The sequence below is a fragment of the Peromyscus eremicus genome, chromosome 13, assembly GCF_949786415.1.
Source record: "Peromyscus eremicus chromosome 13, PerEre_H2_v1, whole genome shotgun sequence".
Lineage (NCBI taxonomy): Eukaryota > Metazoa > Chordata > Mammalia > Rodentia > Cricetidae > Peromyscus > Peromyscus eremicus.
Genome location: NC_081429.1, coordinates 33113846 through 33135065, shown reverse-complemented (window position 1 = coordinate 33135065; position 21220 = coordinate 33113846). Strand labels below are relative to the sequence as shown.

Genomic DNA, 21220 nt, shown 5'->3' with positions numbered 1-21220 from the left:
ATGTTCTATATGAAAAACAAAATATGTAAAAGCATAAAGATGAAATGTTAACAATCAGTACTAATTTTGCATCTCAAATATGGCCACTGCTGATATTTTGGTGTTTTTTGTTAACAAGTGATACTATATTGTGTATATTTAGTATTCAGCCTACTTTTCCTTGTCATTATGTCACAAGCAATTACCGTGTTAATAGATGTTTGAAATATTTTTAGTGGCTATATAATAATCTAGTGAATGTACATGTCATAGTGTGTTTGACATTCCCAGTTATTGTGTGTTTGCTTATTTCTTTTTGAATGCCTGTCACAAATGACTAATGGAAAGCTTGAAATGTTTTCTTTATTAAAGATTTCTAGAAGTGAAAATACTGGGTAAAGGATATGAAAAACTTGAGTGCTCTTAATAAAAATCACAAACTTGCTTCCAAGTCGTGGTGCTTCATTCTTGTTGCCTCATCATGAGGGTGACTTAATTTGGTGCTTGCATTTGAGTACCCAAAGCCAGAAGAAAGACCCTTTTTTTTTGAGACAGGGTCTCTTATATAACCCTCCACTCTATTATATAACCCTCCACAAACAGCTTAGCCTCTTGAGTATTTGGTTAAACCAGATGTTCTGATTTAAAGAGTCACCATACTTAACCATTATCTATATTCTACTGAAAGATTTGAAGAACAGTACTACTCAGGTGACAACATAAACCCTTTAACGATTTACTGGTTGTTGAGTGAGTTGATAGAGAATCCAGGTAACCAGATTTTTTATCCCCTTGCTTTTCTTTGAAATTTCTAACCTATTCTTCAGAAGCAAAGACATAAGATTCCTTACTGTGTTTTCTGTGATGTTTCTCATTTTACTCTTTTGGAAATAAGTTCATAAAGTGACAAAAACAAAAAAGTAAAACTAAAAACAGAGACAGCTGGAAGCCTGGACAGTCATCAAAAGTTCCTTTGTAAAGTTGGGCATCTGTCTTCAGCCCACAGGCCTAGAGTCTCAGTCACTTCTGTGTCCTGTGTCTGGCAGTTTCCTCTGCAAAGCAGGAACCTGAAGGACCATTTTGCCAAGCAAAGTTCAATGGTCAGCTTCCTACGGGTTCTGCATGTCCAGTCAATACATCATTTGTCAAGCAGTCCAGGCAAGAACAGCTTCTTGCCCAGATGTCTATTTTTGCCAAGAAGAAGATAAACTCCATATAGAGTGTCTTTGATGCCCATCTTCTTCTCTGAAGTAAATCGGTGCTGCCAGGAGCAGACATGTCTCACTGTCCAGAAAGTCTAAATTTTTAAATGCCATATTCTGTAGGTCTTTGAAGTGTTTGAAGATTACCTACCTAATTGAATTATATCTATGTATAGTTAAAAAAATTAACAGGACTATAAGTTTGACTATCGTAGAAGACTCATTAATCTATATTTTAAATTATCCATTATAATCTAATGAGTTACATAAACATAATACCTCAAACGAGAGTAGAAATATATATATATATATATATAGTGTAACAAAATTAAACGTATCAATAAACTAAAATCCATAGCAATGTAAAACATTTCTAAACAAGTTGTTGTTCTTTAAAAGGTTCATTAACCTACCCTTTTATCCTATCATATCTATACTATCTCCTTTTTTTCTTTAGAAAGAGATTGTATTTATAATCAACCTGTTTTAAATAAAAATACTGGTTTTCCTCTGTCCCACACCAGAGGGCTCTTGATATGGGACAGAAGAATATCTCAACCTTTTGTTTTACCAGTATGCTTGGATTTAGAGAAGGAGTGAGCCAATTCCATCTCCAAAGCCAGCTTGGTATATTTGGGAATTTGGTTGTGGCTTCTCATACTACTTCCTGCTGGATGAGTGCACTGTATTCTTATGGGGACACAAAGAAAATTTTAGGATTATGGAATAGTCGGTGAGGCTGTATTGTCTGAGCCAGTTGCCTTGAAACGGTTATGGATGTTGGTTCATCTGGGCCATGGTGTCATCGGAGACCTTTCAGGCGGTCTTGGCTGGTCAAACCTGATGTATCTTAATCTTGAACAAATGCATAGCCTCTTGCTTTCTGTGGAAACAAAAGCAGAGCCTCCTTTCCAAAGCAACATATCCTTAGATCTGAATTTTGAAGTCAAAATACCATATATATATATGATACATATATATATATACATATATATATACTGGTTTAACTGAGCAGCCTTTACAAATCAAATGTCTTTTTGCAGTTAAAACTCCCAAAGGCAACACAATCCAGATTCTCTGTGTGATATCCATCTTTACGTGGCTTTTAAAAAATATTTTAACTTTCTCTTTAAAGACTTTATTTTTTTAAAACTGTTTATATAACTGCATATATTACTTTTTTTCTCTCTTCCAAGCCTATGTACATTTGTGCACACATTGTAAACTGTTTAGAGGTTTATCCCATCTGAATCTGTCTTATTGTGAATCTCTTGCTTTAAACTGCAGCATTCTCTGCCCACCTCAGCTTGTCAACATGGCGGAACTATGTTTACCGCCAGCTCTGGGTCTGGGAGCCATGTATACCATCAACTCTCAGAAGCAGTGGGTCTGTGCTTCTATCAAAGCAGTGTGTAGCCCAGAAACCTTTTTTTCTTTTTTGGGGTCTGTACTAGCAAAGGCTAAATCCACCATGCATTCCCGCCATGCTGTAGGTCAAGCCCGCATACCACGAATCCGCCATAGTGTAGCTCAAGCCTGCAGGCTGCGGCTAACTTAGAGAACCCACAGCCGCTCAGACCCAAATAAACATACAGAGGCTTATATTAATTATTATTAATTATAAACTGTATGACCTAATGGCTCAGGCTTCTTTCTAGCTTGTGGGAGCCCATTTTCAGGTTCCTCGTGGCTTTACCCAGCAGGTCCGCATAGAGAGGATGATTGGACCATAGGCCTGAGTGCAGGTGTCTGAGATGGTCTGCACTTGGCTGTGCTGGGGGGAGGTCTTTTGCTCCACTCCTTGGCATCTCTATAAATACCCTGGGGCAGAGACAGGGCCCACTTGAGGCTATCCTTTATTTTCTGTTTATCTCCACAATCTAAATCCTTCTAATACTTCCTGTTGCTCGCACTCAAGAAAGCTCTGGAGAACTGTGGAGTTGGTGGGTAAACGCCCTGCACTAGCTAGCTAGATCTTACATCTTAAATTAACCCATTTCTATAAATCTATACCTTGCCATGTGGCTCATGGCTTATCAGTATCTTTACATCTTGCTTCTCATGGCAGCGTCTGGCAGCGTCTGCTGACTCAGCCTTCCTGTTCCCAGAATTCTCCTCTCTGCTTGTCCCTCCTATACTTTCTGCTTGGCTACTGACCAATCAGCACTTTATTTATTAATCAATCAGGGCAACACATTTACAGCATACAGAGTGATGTCCACAGCTGCACTGGGATTCATGTCGGGGGAGGAGAAAAGTAGGATTTGTAAATTCTCAGAGTATCAGTGACTGTACCCTGTCCATTTGTGTGTGAGAGGGAGCCTTCAGCAGCCCTGTCCAGTGCTGGGCCTCACAAGGGTTCAGGTGTGCACTCTACCACTGAGTAGCATGTCCAGTCCTCAACAGATGCATGAACATTAGCTAATGATTACTTTGTGGCTAAAATATTTTCTCTTTCATTTCAAATTGGAACTAAACGAGTAGAGAAGATAGCTCTCTGAAGGGGATGGAGTGAATAAAAATGACCCAGTGGTTTTAAAGTGGTGCTGATGTTAAGTCATGAGGTCTACCCTCCCAGGATGTTCTGGCAGTAGGAGTGGGTGGAAGAGACTCAGGAAAGGGTTTAGGGAGAAATCCACTGAAGGATGCAGAAGAGGGACTAGTACAGACTAGAGAGGCACGGCGGTGGAAGGATCATGTAGGGAGTTGGGAATTTGAGAATGGAGCACTTGGGCTGCAGAGATGAACTGAGTCAGGCCAGGAAGGCCTGAGATACTGGAGAGGACCTGGAGAGGTCAAAGGAAATGGTACTAACGATGTCAGGGAAGGATGGAGTAGACTGCTAGAATTGGGCTGCTTATGAGTAAAATATGGTTTTGAAAATTTGTGTTTAAGCAATTCTCTTATTAAATAAAAATCATTCTTTTTTTAATAACAGAAACATTAAAGTCTTTTATTTGTGTGTATGTGTGCATACTCGTGTATGCCATCGCCCTCTTGTGGAAGTCACAGGGCAATTTATGGGTGTTGGTTCTTCCCTCTGCCCTGCAAGTCCTCTAGTTAAAGCTGGGGTTAACAGGTACTTGGTAGTAAGAACTTTTACCCACTAAGCCATCTCTGGCCTAAATATTTTTTTTTTTTTTTTTGGTTTTGTTTTTTGAGACAGGGTTTCCTCTGTATAGCCTTGGCTGTCCTGGAACTCACTTTGTAAACCAGGCTGGCCTTGAACTCACGGAGATCCATCTTCCTCTGCCTGCTGGGATTAAAGGCCTGCACCTCTCCCCAACCCCCAGCTTGGCCTAAACATTTCTAATGTCTAAGGGAAGTGCTTAACAGCCTAAACAGGTATCAGTGTACATGTCAGACTTGTTTAGAGTTTTCTTTTTCTGAAGGTCAGGTTTGTAGTTTTCCTTAGAATTTGAAAGGTTAAACAGGTGACAGCCCAGATGGGCAGGCCTGTCTAATGCTCTGGGCTTACTATGTAGATCTGATCTTTCAAGTATCGAGATAAAAAGAAAAACACACTTGCTATTTTCCTAAGGTGTTGGCTTTTTTTTTTTTTTTTTAGTGAGAAATGTCTGTATTGACATTTGTTGTTTTAATTATGAGTACTCCCTACACAGCTACCTATTGCCCTTTAAAAATTATCTTGGTTCTAAAATGATTTTATAGGCGTAGGACATGTGGGCCAGCTTCCTTTCTTCCTCTTTCTCTCTCCAGTTCCCACCCTAGCTTTGCATATAGCAAATTTTAATTATCTGTATTAATGTTTCGAAGGATGTTTAGTAAATTTTTTTGGCTAAATTATGAAATGTTCCTTTTTCTTTTTCTTTTTTTCTCTGAGACAGGGTTTCTCTATCATAGCAGTTCTGGCTGTCCTGGAACTCCGTAGACCAGGCTGGCCTGGAACTTGGAGATCTGTGCACCACCACTACCTGACTTGAAGTGTTCTGGAACTCCGTAGACCAGGCTGGCCTGGAACTTGGAGATCTGTGCACCACCACTACCTGACTTGAAGTGTTCCTTTCGAGCACAAGGTTTATTATTTGTTTTTTGTTTTACACAGTTTGCTTTTATTCAGACTGTATTACCACAATGCTGGCTTTGTTACCATATTTTACACAGTTTGCTTTTATTCAGACTGTATTACCACAATGCTGGCTTTGTTACCATAAAACTAAACATAAGACAGTCCTCTTGTTCCTGTGGACTTGATCGCTGGGTTGGGTTTCCACTGTTTGAGGCAGGAGAATGTTGCCAAGTTTCTTCTAAAATGAAGCAGGAAGTTTTAGTTTAACAGAAAACCAAAATGATCCAGGGTGAATTAATCTAGCATTACATGTACACACATGTCAAAACAGGATCTCACCATGTAACCCAGGTTGGTCCCTCTTGCCACAGTCATCATACCTGGTTCCTTGAGGTGTTTTTGATGTCTTTTTCCTTATTTTTTTCTTTTGCCATTCTGAAATAGTCTCATGCATTTGAGTAAGAACTCAGTCACTGAGCTACTGTAACCCTAGTCTGAAGTGTAGGTAATTTTAATGTAAACAGATGAAATCAGTCTTACTGATAGGGACAATAATATGTGGAATATTTATTTTTTATGTGGTCACTGTTAGTATTTCCCTAAGTCTTTTTTTTTTTTGTTTACTATATCATATAACTTTGTATATTGGGAGACTGCTGTAGAATTTGTATTCATCATTCATTCAAAGTAACCATGACATGAGCATTGAAGCCTGAGGCTTTTAGGCACTTACACAGTAAAGCTGTTTAGTTGGTATATTATTTTCTAGGCATGGAAACAAAACCCAGTATGCTGGGATGGGAGATATGGGGGAGGGAGTGACGACTACTGGGGCTGAGATAAGGTCTGGGATGTAGAACAGAGTAGTCCAAGTGTAAGTAGAAAGAGATTAGAGTGGTAGATGGATAGAGATGAGCTTGGAATCTGAGGCTGCAGCGAGGTTAAATCCACAAACCTGGTTCCACGTCATTCTAGTTTTATGACCATTACAGTTTACACAGTGACCCAGCTGTTGTCGCTGCTTCCTTTTTGAGACAAGAGTTTGCTCTGTAGTGTAGGCTGGGCCTTGAATGTGCACCTGGCTCTCCTGTTGCTTCCTGAGTGCTGGGATTATGGTCATGTGCCACAATCCTGGGCCTGAAGAGATCTTTAATTTTTATTTTTTATTTATTTTTAGTGTGTGTATCTCCCCCCCCCCCCAACCCCTCCAGCCCCAGAGCTGAGGGCAGAACCCAGGGTCTTGCGATTGCTAGGCAAGCGCTCTACCACGGAGCTAAATCCCCAATCCCATGTCTTTTGTTTTTTCGAAACAGGGTTTCTCTGTAGCTTTGGAGCCTGTCCTAGAACTCACTTTGTGGACCAGGCTGGCCTTGAATTCACAGATATGGGCCTGTCTTTGCCTCCCAGTGTTGGGATTAAAGGCGTGTGCCTCCACCGCTGGCGCACGCGTGTGTGTGTGTGTGTGTGTGTGTGTGTGTGTGTGTGTGTGTTTCTGTGGTGTAACTGCCTGTGTTTCTCTGTATGGATGAGTGTAAGCACAGCCTGGCTTGTAACCAAGGATGACCTTGGACCTCTGAGTCTAATTTGGGAATACATGAGACCCTGTCTCAAAAACCTTCTCATAAAGACAACAATCCACCCAAAATTTGAGCTACTGCAGCTTTTACTCACAATGAACAAGCATTTAAAATCACATCAAGAACAGCAGTTAGTTACTAGATACTTTATTCCCTTTTTTTGCCCCCCCCCCCCCCCCCCCCCCCCGGGTTTCTCCGTGTAGTTTTTGGTGCCTGTCCTGGATCTTACTATTTAGCCCAGGCTGGCCTCGAACTCAGAGATCCTCCTGGCTCTGCCTCCCGAGTGCTGGGATTAAAGGCATGCACCACCCCTGCCCGGCTTTCCTCTTATATATTTAAAGACTAAACATACCCAACGAGCTGTCTTCTATAGGACAGGCTGACCTTACTTATTCACATATTTCGAGAGCATTTTGTACTTTGGAGTGTTTGTATTTTTTTGTCTCTGACCTTCGGATTTTCTTTAATGCATCTTTTTTTTTTTTTCTGTCTCCTTTCTCCCCCTCCCTCCCTCCCTCCCTCCCTCCCTCCCTCCCTCCCTCCCTCCCTCCCTTCCTTTCTTCTTTTGAGACAGGGTCTCTGTGTAGCCCTAGCTGTTCTGGAATGTATTCTGTAGTCCAGGCTGGCCTTGAACTCAGATCTGCCTGCCTCTGCACCTCCTGAGTGCTGGGATAAAAGGCATGCTCCAGGCTTTTTATTTATTTTTTTAGGAAAGAAAATTAAAGTTCAGAAATTAAGTGATTTATCTACTTAAAACAGCCTTCATCAAAAAAATTGACACTTTAATGGGTATGGGTTCATGGAATACTGAAGTATTACTTCTCTGGATTGAGAATTGTTAAGACACAAGCAGTTGGATGTCATGTAATCTAGCAGCTAATGTTCGGGGTTGTATGTATTATATGCATGTATGCATGTATATGTGTTATGTATCTGGCTCTCACTTGCAGAAAATGATTGAGTACAATCATTTATCCTGTCACCCAAGAGGCAGAGATCCGTGTGGATCTCTGTGAGTTCAAGGCCTCATTGGGTTACATGAGAGAAACAGAACCAGGCAGTGGTGACACATGCCTTTTTAAAAATTTTTTTTTATTTTTTGGTTTTTTGAGACAGGGATTTCTGTGTAGCTTTGCGCCTTTCCTGGAACTCACTTGGTAGTCCAGGCTGGCCTCGAATTCACAGAGATCCGCCTGCCTCTGCCTACTGAGCGCTGGGATTAAAGGCGTGCACCACCACCGCCTGGGGGCATACGTCTTTTATCCCAGGAAGTAATATGGTAGGACAGGTGAGGAAATAGGAACTCGCTTTCTTTAGACTGAGGATTTTGTTTACAAAATAGTATACAAAGCGTACATAATTCTAGTCATTATTGTCTGAATTCACAGGGCATTCAGTTATTGGCTGGTTGGCACATTACTGATCAACACAATTGCTGTCAATGAGATATGAGTACCCAGCTCCAGTCACTCTGCTTTTACACTTGACACAGAGATGGTTGGATATACCATTCCCTTCCTTTAATCCAACAAATCTTCATATAAACAAATCCTCATATAAAATTGCATCTTTGAATTGAGACAACTTCAGACCACTTCCTTTGGATATAATATGAAGTGTGGATTATGGTTTAGAAAAGTAAATTAGAAAGAAGAGTAGGAATAGATATTCCTGGGGTAAGCAAGTTGAAACAAGGCGATTCAGAATCCAGTACAGAATGTAAGTCTTTTTTTTGTTTACCAGTTGTGTGTTTGTGTAGCACTCAGCGAAGAAGCTAAGACAGCAGAGTGGACCACAGCACTTTAGGGGTTCTGTATTGTGTACCCCAATAAAGCTTACCTAGGGATAAGAGGACAGAGCCAGCCTCTAAATTAGACATAGAGGTCAGGCAGTGGTGGCACACACCTTTAATCCTATCACTCGGGAGGCGGAGATCCGTGTGGATGTCTGTGAGTTCAGGGCCACACTGGGCTACATGAGAGAAACAGAACCAGACAGTGGTGGCACACGCCTTTAATCCCAGGAATTAAAATGGCAGGACACAGAAAGGTATATAAGGCATGAGGAAACAGGAACTTACCCTCTTTAGACTGAGGATTTCGTAGAGGTAAGAACTGATGGCTGGCTTGCTCTGCTTCTCTGATCTTTCAGCTTTCACCCTAGTATCTGCCTCTGGGTTTTCTATTAATAAGACCGGTTAGCAATTCGTGTTACACTGCTGTATCTTCCTCTGAGCCCTAAGGAAGCTTCTTAAAGGAACATTGTTGAGGTTGTGTAAGTAGAATTGGTCAAAATTGGTGTTGAAATTTATCTAAATGCGTTTCTACTTGTGGGATTGTAGTGAGATTTAGAAAGTAGCACTCAGCACTTGTTTTCATAGTTGTGTGCTATAAACTCTAGTGATGTTTAACTTAGCATGGAGTACTAGACATGGGAAAGATAGATTACTAGTGTGTGAGTATATATTAAATTTTGTAACCAGGCATGGTCACTTGCATTCTCCAGAAACTGATGAATGTACAAATCTGTAATCCAAGCACTCAGCAGGCTGAGGCAGGAGGACTGCCTTGAGTTAGAGTAACTGACTTACTGAAGCTCATGGAGAGAGCTCAAAGCAGAATAGTACTAATTTTTGTCAATACTTAGGAATTATATTTTTGTAAACCAAGCCAGATTTGCCGCTGAGAATGGGCTGGCGAAAGGCGCCTTTGGGCATCAAGGCTCTGGGCCATCTGCTTTCCGGGCATGTGGGGCTGGCTGGGACCCTTGCCTCAGTTGTACAGAGTGTGTTGCTGCTGCTGCTGCAGAGGCTGTTGCTGGCTCACTTGAGTGGGTGACTTTTGTGATTATTTATTTCATGTCATAAGGCACATCATGGGTAGACACATGACTTCAGTCTCCTGTACGAGCCTAAAAGCTTAAGGGTGGCAAACAAGTTGATGGTGATGAAAACCTGGCTGAAATGACCTCGTAAGAAATGTGCAACAGACCTGAAATATGTTAATGACTTAATCCTCATAATGACTTCATGATATGAGAATTCTCCACTTTCTGTAAATGAGAGCTAGAAACACAATTTAGGTGACATTTAGTAAGTTGAGAGTCAATCCTGGTATTTGGCTTCATAGTTTAAGTGCTTAAGAGTGAAGTTGAATAGACTTCAGTGTTTTCAGGCTGAGCAAGGTGTGAGAAGTACTTACGGTCAAGTAAGACTATTGGAATGGTCGTTTGATGGGTGGAAATCAAGTCCTAGCAGCAGATGCATTGCAGTTTGCAGTGTATGTAGGGATTGTCCCATGTTTTTCTTGTTCGTTCCTAGGAGGAGTTTTGTGGGGGTACTTGGTATTGTCTATTTAGCCTCATAGCTTTAGGATGTTAGTGACATACCATATTTCCATGATGAGTAAATGGGAGCCAGCATTAAACCAAGTCCTTGTTACCATTGATCTCAAAGGAACAAGTCTTCTGAAGTTTTTTTTTTAACCTGTTATCAAAATAATACTGCCAGTAATAGTACTCAGCAGGTCATGTGACATGTAAATGCTTTTTTTCCCTATATGTTTTGTCGAATGCAAATGACTGAGGAAAACCTCAGAGGTAGTGAAGTACCCACTTTTTTTTTTTTTTTTTTTTTTTGAGACAGGGTTTCTCTGTAGCTTTGCGCCTTTACTGGAGCTCGCTCTCTAGACCAGGCTGGCCTTGAACTCACAAAGATCCGCCTGCCTCTGCCTCTCAAGTGCTGGGATTAAAGGCGTGCACCAGCACCGCCCGGCTTTTTTTCGTTTTTCAAGACAGGGTTTCTCCGTGTAGTTTTGGTGCCTGTCCTGGAACTCACTTAGTAGACCAGGCTAGCCTTGAACTCACAGAGATCCACCTGCCTCTGCCTCCCCAGGGCTAGGATTAAAGGCGTGCGCCACCGCTGCCCGGCTTGGATATCTTTCTTATTCTGTAAGTTAGGCTGGCTGACTCCCTCCCTCTCATCTTACTATAAATGTTTTGAGAATTTATATGCCAGTATTATGTTTACATCATTTCCACCTTTCCTCTTTTTAAAATGCCTACCGTGTTCCCCCACTCCAATCCATGTTCTCTTCAATTATTAAACACAGATAAACAGGGGGGGGAGGCAGGCAAGCACGGGGGAGAGGAAGGAGAGCATCTGCTGAGTCCATTAGTGTTTCTCACATATATACTTGTTTAGAACTGGGCGTTTGGGATTGGATAATCTATGAAGGACCTCATCCCTGGAGAAGACTGATTCTGTCTTTCTCAGTAGCCATTGCTCTTTCTGCAGTTCTTCTAGGGGTAGGGTCTTGTGAGATTTTCATAGTTCACACTGGCATGTCAGTTGCTGTTGAAACTGTACAGGTCCTGTTTAAGCTGCCATATTTTGAAGACAGCTTTCCTGTCATGTCTAGAAGGCATCTCACAGATGGTGTCCAGAGGCTCCTACAGTCTTTCTGTCCACTCTTCCATGATGTTCCCTGAGCCTTAGGTGCAGGGCTTGTATTATAGTTGTATCAGTTGGGGTTGGGTACTGCATAGTCAGTTCTCACCATTTTAACCAGTTGTGGATTTCTGTAATGAAGTCCATTTGTAGCAAAAAGAAATTTCTTTGATGAAGAGAAAGAGCTACACTTATCTGTGGGTACAAGAATTAAGTATTTAGAATACAGTTAGAAATTATACTGGTTTAGTTTAGGAAAGTGGCAGTAGTATGTTCTCCTTCAGGGTCCATAACCCGAAACCACAGGTAATTGGCTAGGGTTACAGCTAGGCCCGAATTCCTTAAAGTTCAGTTAGACAGCTGTGGTTATCCCAAGTTTGTGTCACTACTTTACCCTTGAGAAGATTGCCATGCTGGTCCTTGTGGTTCATAGGCCATCTCTGCTGTGTAGAACTGCTGATTACTTTTCTCCCTTGGCAGCTTGCATAGCACCCTTAGATGCTATGAGAGCTAGTCCTCAGTGAGGGGGTTTCCAAGGTCAGTTCCAGCTTGATTCTTCTAAGTCCTGTGTCTGAAGTATGTGGTGGTGTTAGCAATAGTGTCTTGCCTCAAAGTTCTGGGAGATTACCAAAGGCAACCATAATAGCCTTTCTTGTTGGGTGTCTTTCCAGCTCTCCTGACCAACTTGAAAGTTTCCCCTGCCTGGCACTGGGCTTGTTGTTAGGTAGTATATGGCTCTTGGGGAAGGCATTATCACCTCAAGTGGCATAACTTCATTCAAAGTATGTGTGTGTATGTATATATGTATACACATACTATATTACATATATTGTAAGTATATTTATAAGTAAACCTAAAATGTTTCCCTATGGCTTTCAAGCATCCTTAATGTGATTTATCTGTCCTTTCTCCCTCCCTTTGCATTTCCAGGTAATCTCCCCCCCATCCCAGTTTTTCCCATTTCTCTCTTTATAGCCCCTGTTTCCTTCTGTTTCCCCCTGCCATAGAAATGCCCCTCCCTAAGTATGGTCTCTTTAATTTCTGGTTTCTATGGTTACTCCAGGTTATATACTCTTATCTAAAGATTCAGAGATCCATAAATCCATAATTAAGAGAAAACATGTGATGTTTTTCTTTCTGGATCAGTATATTTTCTAGTTTCATCCATTTACCTGAAATTTTATGATTTTATTTTTTTCTTTACAGCTGAATAAAATTCCCTTGTGATTATGTATCACATATTATCCATCAGTTGAAGTTAGGTTGTTTTCTTTTTCTAATTATGGTGAATAGAGCATCAGTGGATATACTGAGCAAGTATCTGTGGAGTAGGATGTTGAATCCTTTGGGTAATATGGTAGATCTTTCAGCTTTTTGAGAATTCTCCGTACTGATTTCCATAATGGCTGCACCAGTGTTGATCAGGAAATTGTTGAATGCTAAAGACACACAGTGGTCATGCATACTTTGCCATCTCGCTTCATAATTTGATCTGCAAAAATTGACCAACATGTAGAACTACCATGGAAAATAAAGTTCAGTGTACATGTCTGCCAGCCCAGTTCCTTGCTACTACATAGAGTACTGATGGGGCTCACTGGGAAATATGCAGTTCCTATTTACAGTGGCTGATGCTAGTGTAACATAAGAACATGAGGTGGGCAAATTTGTGGTTTCTTTTCCTCTTCCTCATTGTCCTCACTACTTAAAGTATTTGTGGATACTTAAGGTTAGGTTGGAAAGGCTACTTTTCCCAGTATGTGGAAAATGTTAATAGACTAAGTTTCTTAAGTTTAGGATATTAATAGAGGGCCAGTATACTAACTCAGTCTGATCCAAAGACAACTCTAGTTGCCTAGCTAATATTGAAGAGTTTTTCTTCTAAAGTGATTTTTGAACTAACCTATTTCTTTTTCTTCTTTCCAGATTCTTGTTGAAATCTGTTAATTCTATTTTTTGAACACTTATGAATAACCACGCATCTTCAAAACCATCTACCATGAAGCTAAAACAAACCATCAACCCCATACTTTTATATTTCATACATTTTATAATATCACTCTATACTATTTTAACATACATTCCATTTTACTTTTTGTGTGAGTCAAGACAAGAAAAATCAAACAAAATTAAAGCAAAGCCTGTCAATTCAAAACCGGATTCTGCATACAGATCTACTAACAGCTTGGACAGTTTGGCTTCAGTATTGTATCCTGGCTGCGATACACTTGATAAAGTCTTTATATATGCAAAAGATAAATTTAAGGACAAAAGGCTATTAGGAACACGTGAAATTTTGAGTGAGGAAGATGAAATTCAACCAAATGGAAAAATTTTTAAAAAGGTAAGATGATCTCTGCTGCCTTAAATCCCCTCCATACTTGTACCCACAAGCCTCCTCTATTTGTACACTTAGCATTGTGGGAAGTGTAGTCTCCTGCAGGTGGAACCTGCTGGTGTTGTAGGAGAAAGTCTCCCTCCAGGGCCATAGACTGCTTTCAGTCCTCTGTCTTCACGTTTACTGATTTGACCAAATTTTTCAAAATGGTCAAATATGGAGAATGTGCCCTGGTGTGGGGCTCCTGAACCTGACATCTCCTCGGGTTAGGATAAAACTTCTAGGTAGTAGCTGGGCGGTGGTGGCATACACCTTTAATCCAAACACTCTGGAGGCAGAGGTAGGGCTACAGAGTGAGTTCCAGGAAAGGCTCCAAAGCTACACAGAGAAAACCTCCAAAAACCAAAAAACAGGGGCCTGGAGAGATGGCTCAGCAGTTAAGAGCACTGGCTGTTCCTTCAGAGGACCCGGGTTCAATTCCTAGTACCCACATGGCAGCTCACAACTGTCTGTAACTCCAGTTCCAGGGGATCTGACACTTTCACACCAGTGTACATAAAATAAATTTAAATAAATTATTAAAAAAAAAAAAAGAAAAACCAAAAACCAACCAAACAAAAACAAAACCTGCTAGGTAGTTTGGGGTGGGGAACCCTATTCTAGGGTGCTTGGCACCATGTGACTTGTTTTGATTTTTTCATAGAAATTAAAGTGGGTGTTAATATCTTGGTACTTTGGTTATAGCAATTGTATGGCTTACTTTTTTTTTTTTTTAAACCACTGCAGAAAATCCTGCCATTGGCTTGAAACAGAAACAAGCTGTCTTTACAGATAGAAATAGTGTGGTTAAGAGCCTGGGCTTTGGCTCCAGAATGCAAGTTTGAATTTTGGTTTCGCCACTTACTAGTCTTGTGGTATTAGAAAAAGTTATTTAATGACTGTGAAATTAGTGTTTATGAGCCAAGGTGTTTTAATTAGTATCAAGTTGTTTTAAAACTGGAAGTAACCTTATGGGTTAGATGATGTCATCTCTACTTGGAAGATCAGAACATTGAAGCATGGATGAATTAGCTAACTAATGAACCAAGGACCCTAAAGCTCCTGAGTGGAAAGCTGGGATTTGAAGCTTTTGTAACTAACTACAGATTGTCAGAGAGGAGGAAAAAAAGCCAAACATTTATTTATGTCATTTTCCTATTTATTTATTATTTATAAATTAGGTCTTGGAACTCTGTGCAGACCAGGCTGCTCTCAGACTCAGAGATCTGCCTACCTCCTACCTCCACAAAGTGCTGGGATTAAAGGCCTGTGCCTTTAATTCTTTGTCAGAAGATAGGCCTATTATTAGTACTTGCTGTTAAATTTGCGTTTGTGGTTTATCAGTTTTTTCCTAAGGCTATATATAGATGGACAGAAACATATTTTTCTTGTCTAGAATCAGCTGTTTTGGGGACCTAGAATTAATTTTTAGGTTTTGTATATATAATAAGTGAAACATACTGTCTGTTGTCTGTATTAGAGTGTGCTTTGCCGTCAGTTAGCCAAGACTGATGTTTCTCTTGATGTGTAGCAGCTGTGGGAATGGGGGCTGCAAGCTAGAGACTGAGTTAAACAAGCTCACCCTGCACCCACCCACGTGCTCTGGGTTCTTGTCACACCCATTGTGTTGTGTCAGGACCAGCATCTGTCACGACAGGGTATTGGGTGACATAGCTTGGTTAGTCTTACTGAACAGACAGCAGAGGGCGGGCAGAAGGCTTTCATTTATTTTTAGAGTCTCATGCAGCCCAGGCTGGTATCAAACTCTTGATCCTCTTGCCTTTCTGGGACTTGCAGGGCGCTGGGACTGATTGCATTGCTCTGGCTACCACAGCAGACAGAAGACCTATTTTTGGTGACTTGTTTTCATTAGAATAGTTACCACATTTAAAGATGACCTTCAATTTGAGGAGCTTATGTGTATTAATATCTAAAAGTGTCCTTACTTTGAGAAGTGGCAGCATAGAGTAAAATATGGTTAAAGCAAAGTTACGCAAACCTTATTTCAGATTAGTCCACTCACTCTGTGTGTGTGTGTGTGTGTGTGTGTGTGTGTGTGTGTGTGTGTGTGTGTGTGTTTGTGTGTGTGTCTGTGTGTCCCCGTCCGTCTGTTCGTGTGTCCATCCGAGATGGAACCTAGGGCCTTAGGAATGCCAGGCAAGTGTTCTATCCCTAAACTCTGCCCCAGGCTTCTTGAGAATAATGAACTTCAAAGTGTTGTCTCCCTAGTGCCCTAACGATCGTTCTAAGCTCTGGGGCTGTGATAAGGTGGTGTCAGCAGTGGTGACAATCTTAGGCTCCACAAAGAGTGACCACCATCTTCACCAAGAAGGAAAACGGGGAGTACAACCCTGGAGTAGAAGCTGCCATGTTTCTGAGGCCTGGCAAGTCTTTTCAGAATTACTGATTTGTTTGTCTTAGTTGTCCAAATGGGGCTTTACAAAGCTGTAGTACAGAAACTACGTGGAATCTGCTTGCAGCTTTCCCAGCAGCAAATGGATTGATTGCCCAGTGCCCTGTAGACCGGAAGGGCAGGGAATGGCTAGATTTCAGAGCTGCCTTCTGGTGCAAGTGTGCCTGAAATCTTGAAGAACTAAAATATTAGACACAAACTGTTTCAATAGTTATTTTGTTAAGTATGAGACACTTTTGATGTTTTATACATATTCTAAACACATTAGAGAGAATGAGAGAATGTAGTTAATAGTGGTTATAGAAGATTTCAGACAGTTAACATGAAAGTCAGTAGGCATGCTTTGTTAGTTGATATAGCTTCCTCTTTTGTTTTTTCTCAGTGCTGGCTTTTGTGTGGTCTTTTTCTTCAGAGTCACATTTTTATCATTTCTGTTTATTATGATACTTACTTTTGGAAAGTCGGGCTGGGTGACATGTGCTTGCAATCCTAGCAGTTGAAGGCTAAGGTAGGATGATTATGAATTCAAGACCATCCTGGGCTACATATCAATATCCTGTCTCAAAGCACCAAAAAAGAAAAAAAAATGCTGAAGTTACAGCTTAGTAGTAAAACAGCTAGTTGCCTGTTATACTCAAGACTCTAGGTTCAATCCTCAGGTGGTTCCCCCACCCCAGATAAATCCAAACAGAAATATTGGAGAACGTCTTTCCCCTTTCGGCTGGGTTCACACTACTGATAAGCCTATGATTCAACACTCAGGAGGGAGACAGAGGCAGGAGGATAGACACAGACAGGTTCCAGGCCAGCCAGGGCTACATAGTAGTAGAACCCTGTGTAAACATGGCCCCCTCCTGTAAACGGACGCTTTTCTCTGTCCCACACTATTCTGCACTCACTTCCAAAATTATCATTTGGAGGCTTATAAATGCTTGGCTGACGGCACAGGCTTATTCCTAGCTAGTTCTTAATTTAAATTAACCTGTATTTCTTATCTGTGCTTTGCCAATGCCATGTAGTTTGTGGCTTGTTACCTCATTTTTTACATGCCTTGCTTTCTCAGATGCTGGCTGGTGTCTGCCCCGACTCCACCCTTCCTCTTCCCAGAATTCTCCTAGTCTGGCTCTCCAATCTCTTCCTGCCTAGCCATCAACCAAACAGCTTTATTATTGACAATGAGTATAATCCATACTACCTTCCTGCACTTTCTGAGTTGTGGGGACAATTACATCATAATTCATATGAAAAGTAGTAGCTTTCTTGGCCTGGGATCGAGGCTATGTTCTTTCTTTACTCTCCTATGGATCTCCCTTCCATGGTTGCTGTCCCTACTTCTTGTTTGTTAACTGCGTGTCCCAAATCACACAAGCGCAAAACACAGAAGGTTAAAGAAAGCCAGGCATACTTCGTTAAAGAAGACAGGAAATGTGTAATTCTGCAGTAGTTCTAGATGGTAAATGAGGAGAAAACCCAAAAACCTCATTCTTAAAAGAGGTTTGAATCAGCTACCTGAAATCTTGATTTCTATTAGACTGTCACATCAACCAGATGTCTGGATGGTTAAATATTGGTGTGCTTTGATTTTAATAACTTCTGTATGCTGTCACCATTTATTATTTTCCTTTTGAGGTGCAATACAGTCATCAAAAAGCATTGCATTTTTTATGTTCCTGGAACAGCTTTAAAACACTAAGGTTCTACATTCCAGGAAGTTATACTTTTGTAGATAGTATTCTTTGAGTGATAATTGATATTATGACACACACAGTGATATTGTGTGTCACTCTGACAGGATAAAAAATAGCCAAGTGGGCAAGAACAAAGTGACCCCCAAGGTTACCAGGAGGACTGGGGATCTCTAGCTCCAGGATAGAATGCTCACATGAGGTTACCATGAGGACTGGGGATCTCTAGCTCCAGGATAGAATGCTCACATGAGGTTACCACGAGGACTGGGGATCTCTAGCTCCAGGATAGAATGCTCATATGAGGTTACCACGAGGACTGGGGATCTCTAGCTCCAGGATAGAATGCTCATATGAGGTTACCACGAGGACTGGGGATCTCTAGCTCCAGGATAGAATGCTCATATGAGGTTACCACGAGGACTGGGGATCTCTAGCTCCAGGATAGAATGCTCACATGAGGTTACCACGAGAAAGTGGCTCTGAGAACTGTACTGTCAGGAGTCCTGAGCCTGTTTGCATTGTATAGCAAGTGTATGGCAACAGGACTGAATGGGGATGAGAGCAAACATAGTTATGGCTCCAGCTATTCCACACACTGAGAGAATCATCACTGAGTGTCTTAGCACTGAGAAGACACACTGGTTCATCTTGGCATGGGTCTTAGCTCATCAATAGTGTGAAAAGAAAAGCAGACAGGTGATTTAAGGAATGCCTGCCTGAATAGGTTGTAGTTAAGATGAGACCTGAGCAAGATCTAGCAAACTTGGATAAAGAACCTTCTGGGCAGGAAGACAGAGTAGAGGGTCCCAGATAAGAGTAAGCTCAGCTGAGTGAGGGGCTTGGGGTGGATCATTTAAGGATCCTGGAGAGGGTACCCTTTTCCCCTATTCTGGCATTTCTGAAGAACAGAAAGGATGGGGTTAGGTTTTAATATGTGAGTTTGGAAAGGGGGTTTGCAAGGATCACAGAGACTTATAGCTTCCGGTCCTTCTGGGCCTCAGTGCTACTAGAAAGGAAAAAGCCTGCAGTCTCAAGTAAGGGACCTTGTTTGTGTGTTTGTAGGGGGTAAGAGTGGTGTGAATTGTGGGAGGAGAGGTCTGGAGGGGCGGGAGGAAGGAAGAAAGGGGGTTCTGTGGTTGGTATGTAAAATGAATAAAAAATTTCTTAATAAAAAAAAGGTGGTGTGAATTATGGAGAAGATGGCCTGGCCTGACAGTAGTGGACGTGAAAGAAATCAGGCTGTATTTTGTAGATAAGTTGATAGACTCTGGATAGATTTCGAAATGAGACTGAAGATGAACATAAAGGCTGATAACTTACTGTGTGGAGCAGTTGGTGGATGGTGTGCTTCCTCTGCGCACATAGGAATGATGGAGGGATGAGTAGTGGAAAGAGTGTGAGTGAGAGAACTTTTGGTTTGGGACTTGGTGTGTTTGGTCTATCTGTTAGATACCTTGTTGAACAAGTAAAAACAGGTGGCTGTAGTAGAGGTGGGAATTTGAGGAGCTGTTTGAAGCAGTCCTTGGGAGTCAGGCTTTTGTCAGGGACATCCAACCATGTGGACTGCAGAATGTGAGTACCGGTGTATGTGGGTCATTCAGTTTGGTGGTAGAAGGTTTAAGAGTGTCTGTTTAATTTCTGATGGTTTAGTGAAGTGGGCGATGATGATTGTCTCCAGTTAGAGGGAGGGAGGATATTTAAAGAGAGAAAAACCTTACAATTATTAGAGGATGAGAAAATGAATAACTGGGAAAGTGTCTTAGACTGTGGGCTGATGAAATCTGTGGTCCTGCATTTAGTGAGGTTCATGTTCTTCTGCAGCAGTGTTTAATGGCATAGGCAGAGGGTTAAATTAATGAGTTTAGTTTTGGGTTAGCCATAGAGACAGTTAGAAACTGCAGGATGAGCCAGATAAGGATGGGTAGACAGTGTCCACAAATGTAACCTGTGAGAAAGATAATTAATTAGGACACTCAGTGCCTTAAATAATGAAACCCAGGTTTCCCTTATATTTTCCTTCCTTCCTTCCTTCCTTCCTTCCTTCCTTCCTTCTTCCTCCCTCCCTCCCTCCCTCCCTCCCTCCCTCCCTCCCTCAATTTTCATTATGTAGCCTGGGCTGGCCTAAGATTCAAGGCAGTCCTTTCCTTCAGCCAGCTGAGTACTGGGATTATAGACATGGGCACTTGAATTAAGTTTTAGAATTTCATTTCTTTGTGAGATGGTGGCATCATCACATGAGTTTATATATTTGGATTATATATTTAAGTGACTTTTCCACATTCTTAGACAATGGTAAAGCTGGTCCTTTAGGTTTAGAATATAGGCAGGTGCCCCGTTCTTATCTTGGATTTATAGTCTTAGTAACTGTAATCCGGTTCCTGCACATTTTAGCCAAATCCTCATCTGTCTTCTCACCCACACAGAGCTCCTTTTGAAGTCATTGGAGCTCCCATGCTGAGCATTTCCTGGGGGTGCAGAGCAAGGTGAGAGTTTGGGACTGCTCCAGTTAAAGAAGTGTAATCTTACATCTATACTGACTAGAACACCAGAGGGCACCATTTATTCCCTCATCCATCTAGCCTCTTAGGGAACATTGCATTTTTAGAAATAAATGTGTTCAGATGGTTTTGATTTTAAATTTTAATTTTATGTGTATGAGTGTTTTTGCCTGCATGTATGACTATGCACTACTTGTGTGCCAGAGCCTGTGGAGGCCAGAAGTGGGTGTTGATTGGATCCTCTGGACCTGGAGTTACAGATGATTGTGAGCCACCATGTGGGTCCAGGGACTCACTTTCCTCTGGAAAAGCAGTTTCTGGGCTCTCTCTCTAGTCCCTGTGTTGATGATTTTTAAGATGTTTGAGACATAGATTAGCACAGCCATGCTTGGAAACCAGCTGTATGTATTTGTAGTTTGCTTTTTGTTCAGTTTTTACAATAATGGGGAAATCCTGATTGATTGTCTTTAAGTTGAAAATCCTTAAAGACAGAAATATGTTAACCAGCTTTAAAAGAAGCTTATTATTAACGTAAGCTTGGGTAACCTGCACTTCTGACAAATCCAAATAAAATACTACAGGCTGGTTAAGTATCGGAGGCTTAAACAGAGGGACTGTGAATAATATAACTCAGTCTGCACTTAGTTGTAGAGAGACTTTGTATCATGATGGATAATTATTCAAAGTAAATGGCCATAAATATTTCTATGAACTTGGGCAGTAGGGTCACATTCTAGTTATAGATCACATACCATCTGTTTTTGAAATCCAAAAATTCTCATGCAGAGAATTAAGTCAAATTTTTCTCTAAACAGATTATTAGTATAGGGCCATTTGTCTAGGGAATTGACCTTTGACATCCTTCAAACATGTTCAGGGTTCTCCCCTGCCTCCATCTTGTATAATCCCCAACTCATGGTGACCTCCATCCTTGCACTTGTGAAGTGCTGAGATTTCAGGCATGTGCCACCATACCAGCTTGTCTTTTTGGTTCATTAAAATAAGACCG

The 21220-nt window shown here is 41.2% G+C and overlaps 1 protein-coding gene across 2 annotated transcripts in view; it reads left to right on the top strand.

Annotated features, from left to right (window-relative positions):
- Positions 1-21220, top strand: part of Acsl3 (acyl-CoA synthetase long chain family member 3) — a 59754-nt gene that overhangs the window by 14759 nt on the left and 23775 nt on the right. For both annotated transcript variants that reach the window (XM_059278752.1, XM_059278753.1), the window contains exon 2: positions 13162-13579. In XM_059278752.1, the coding sequence (XP_059134735.1) occupies positions 13202-13579 (378 nt within the window). In that variant the 5' untranslated portion in view covers positions 13162-13201. The remainder of the gene's footprint in view (positions 1-13161; positions 13580-21220) is intronic.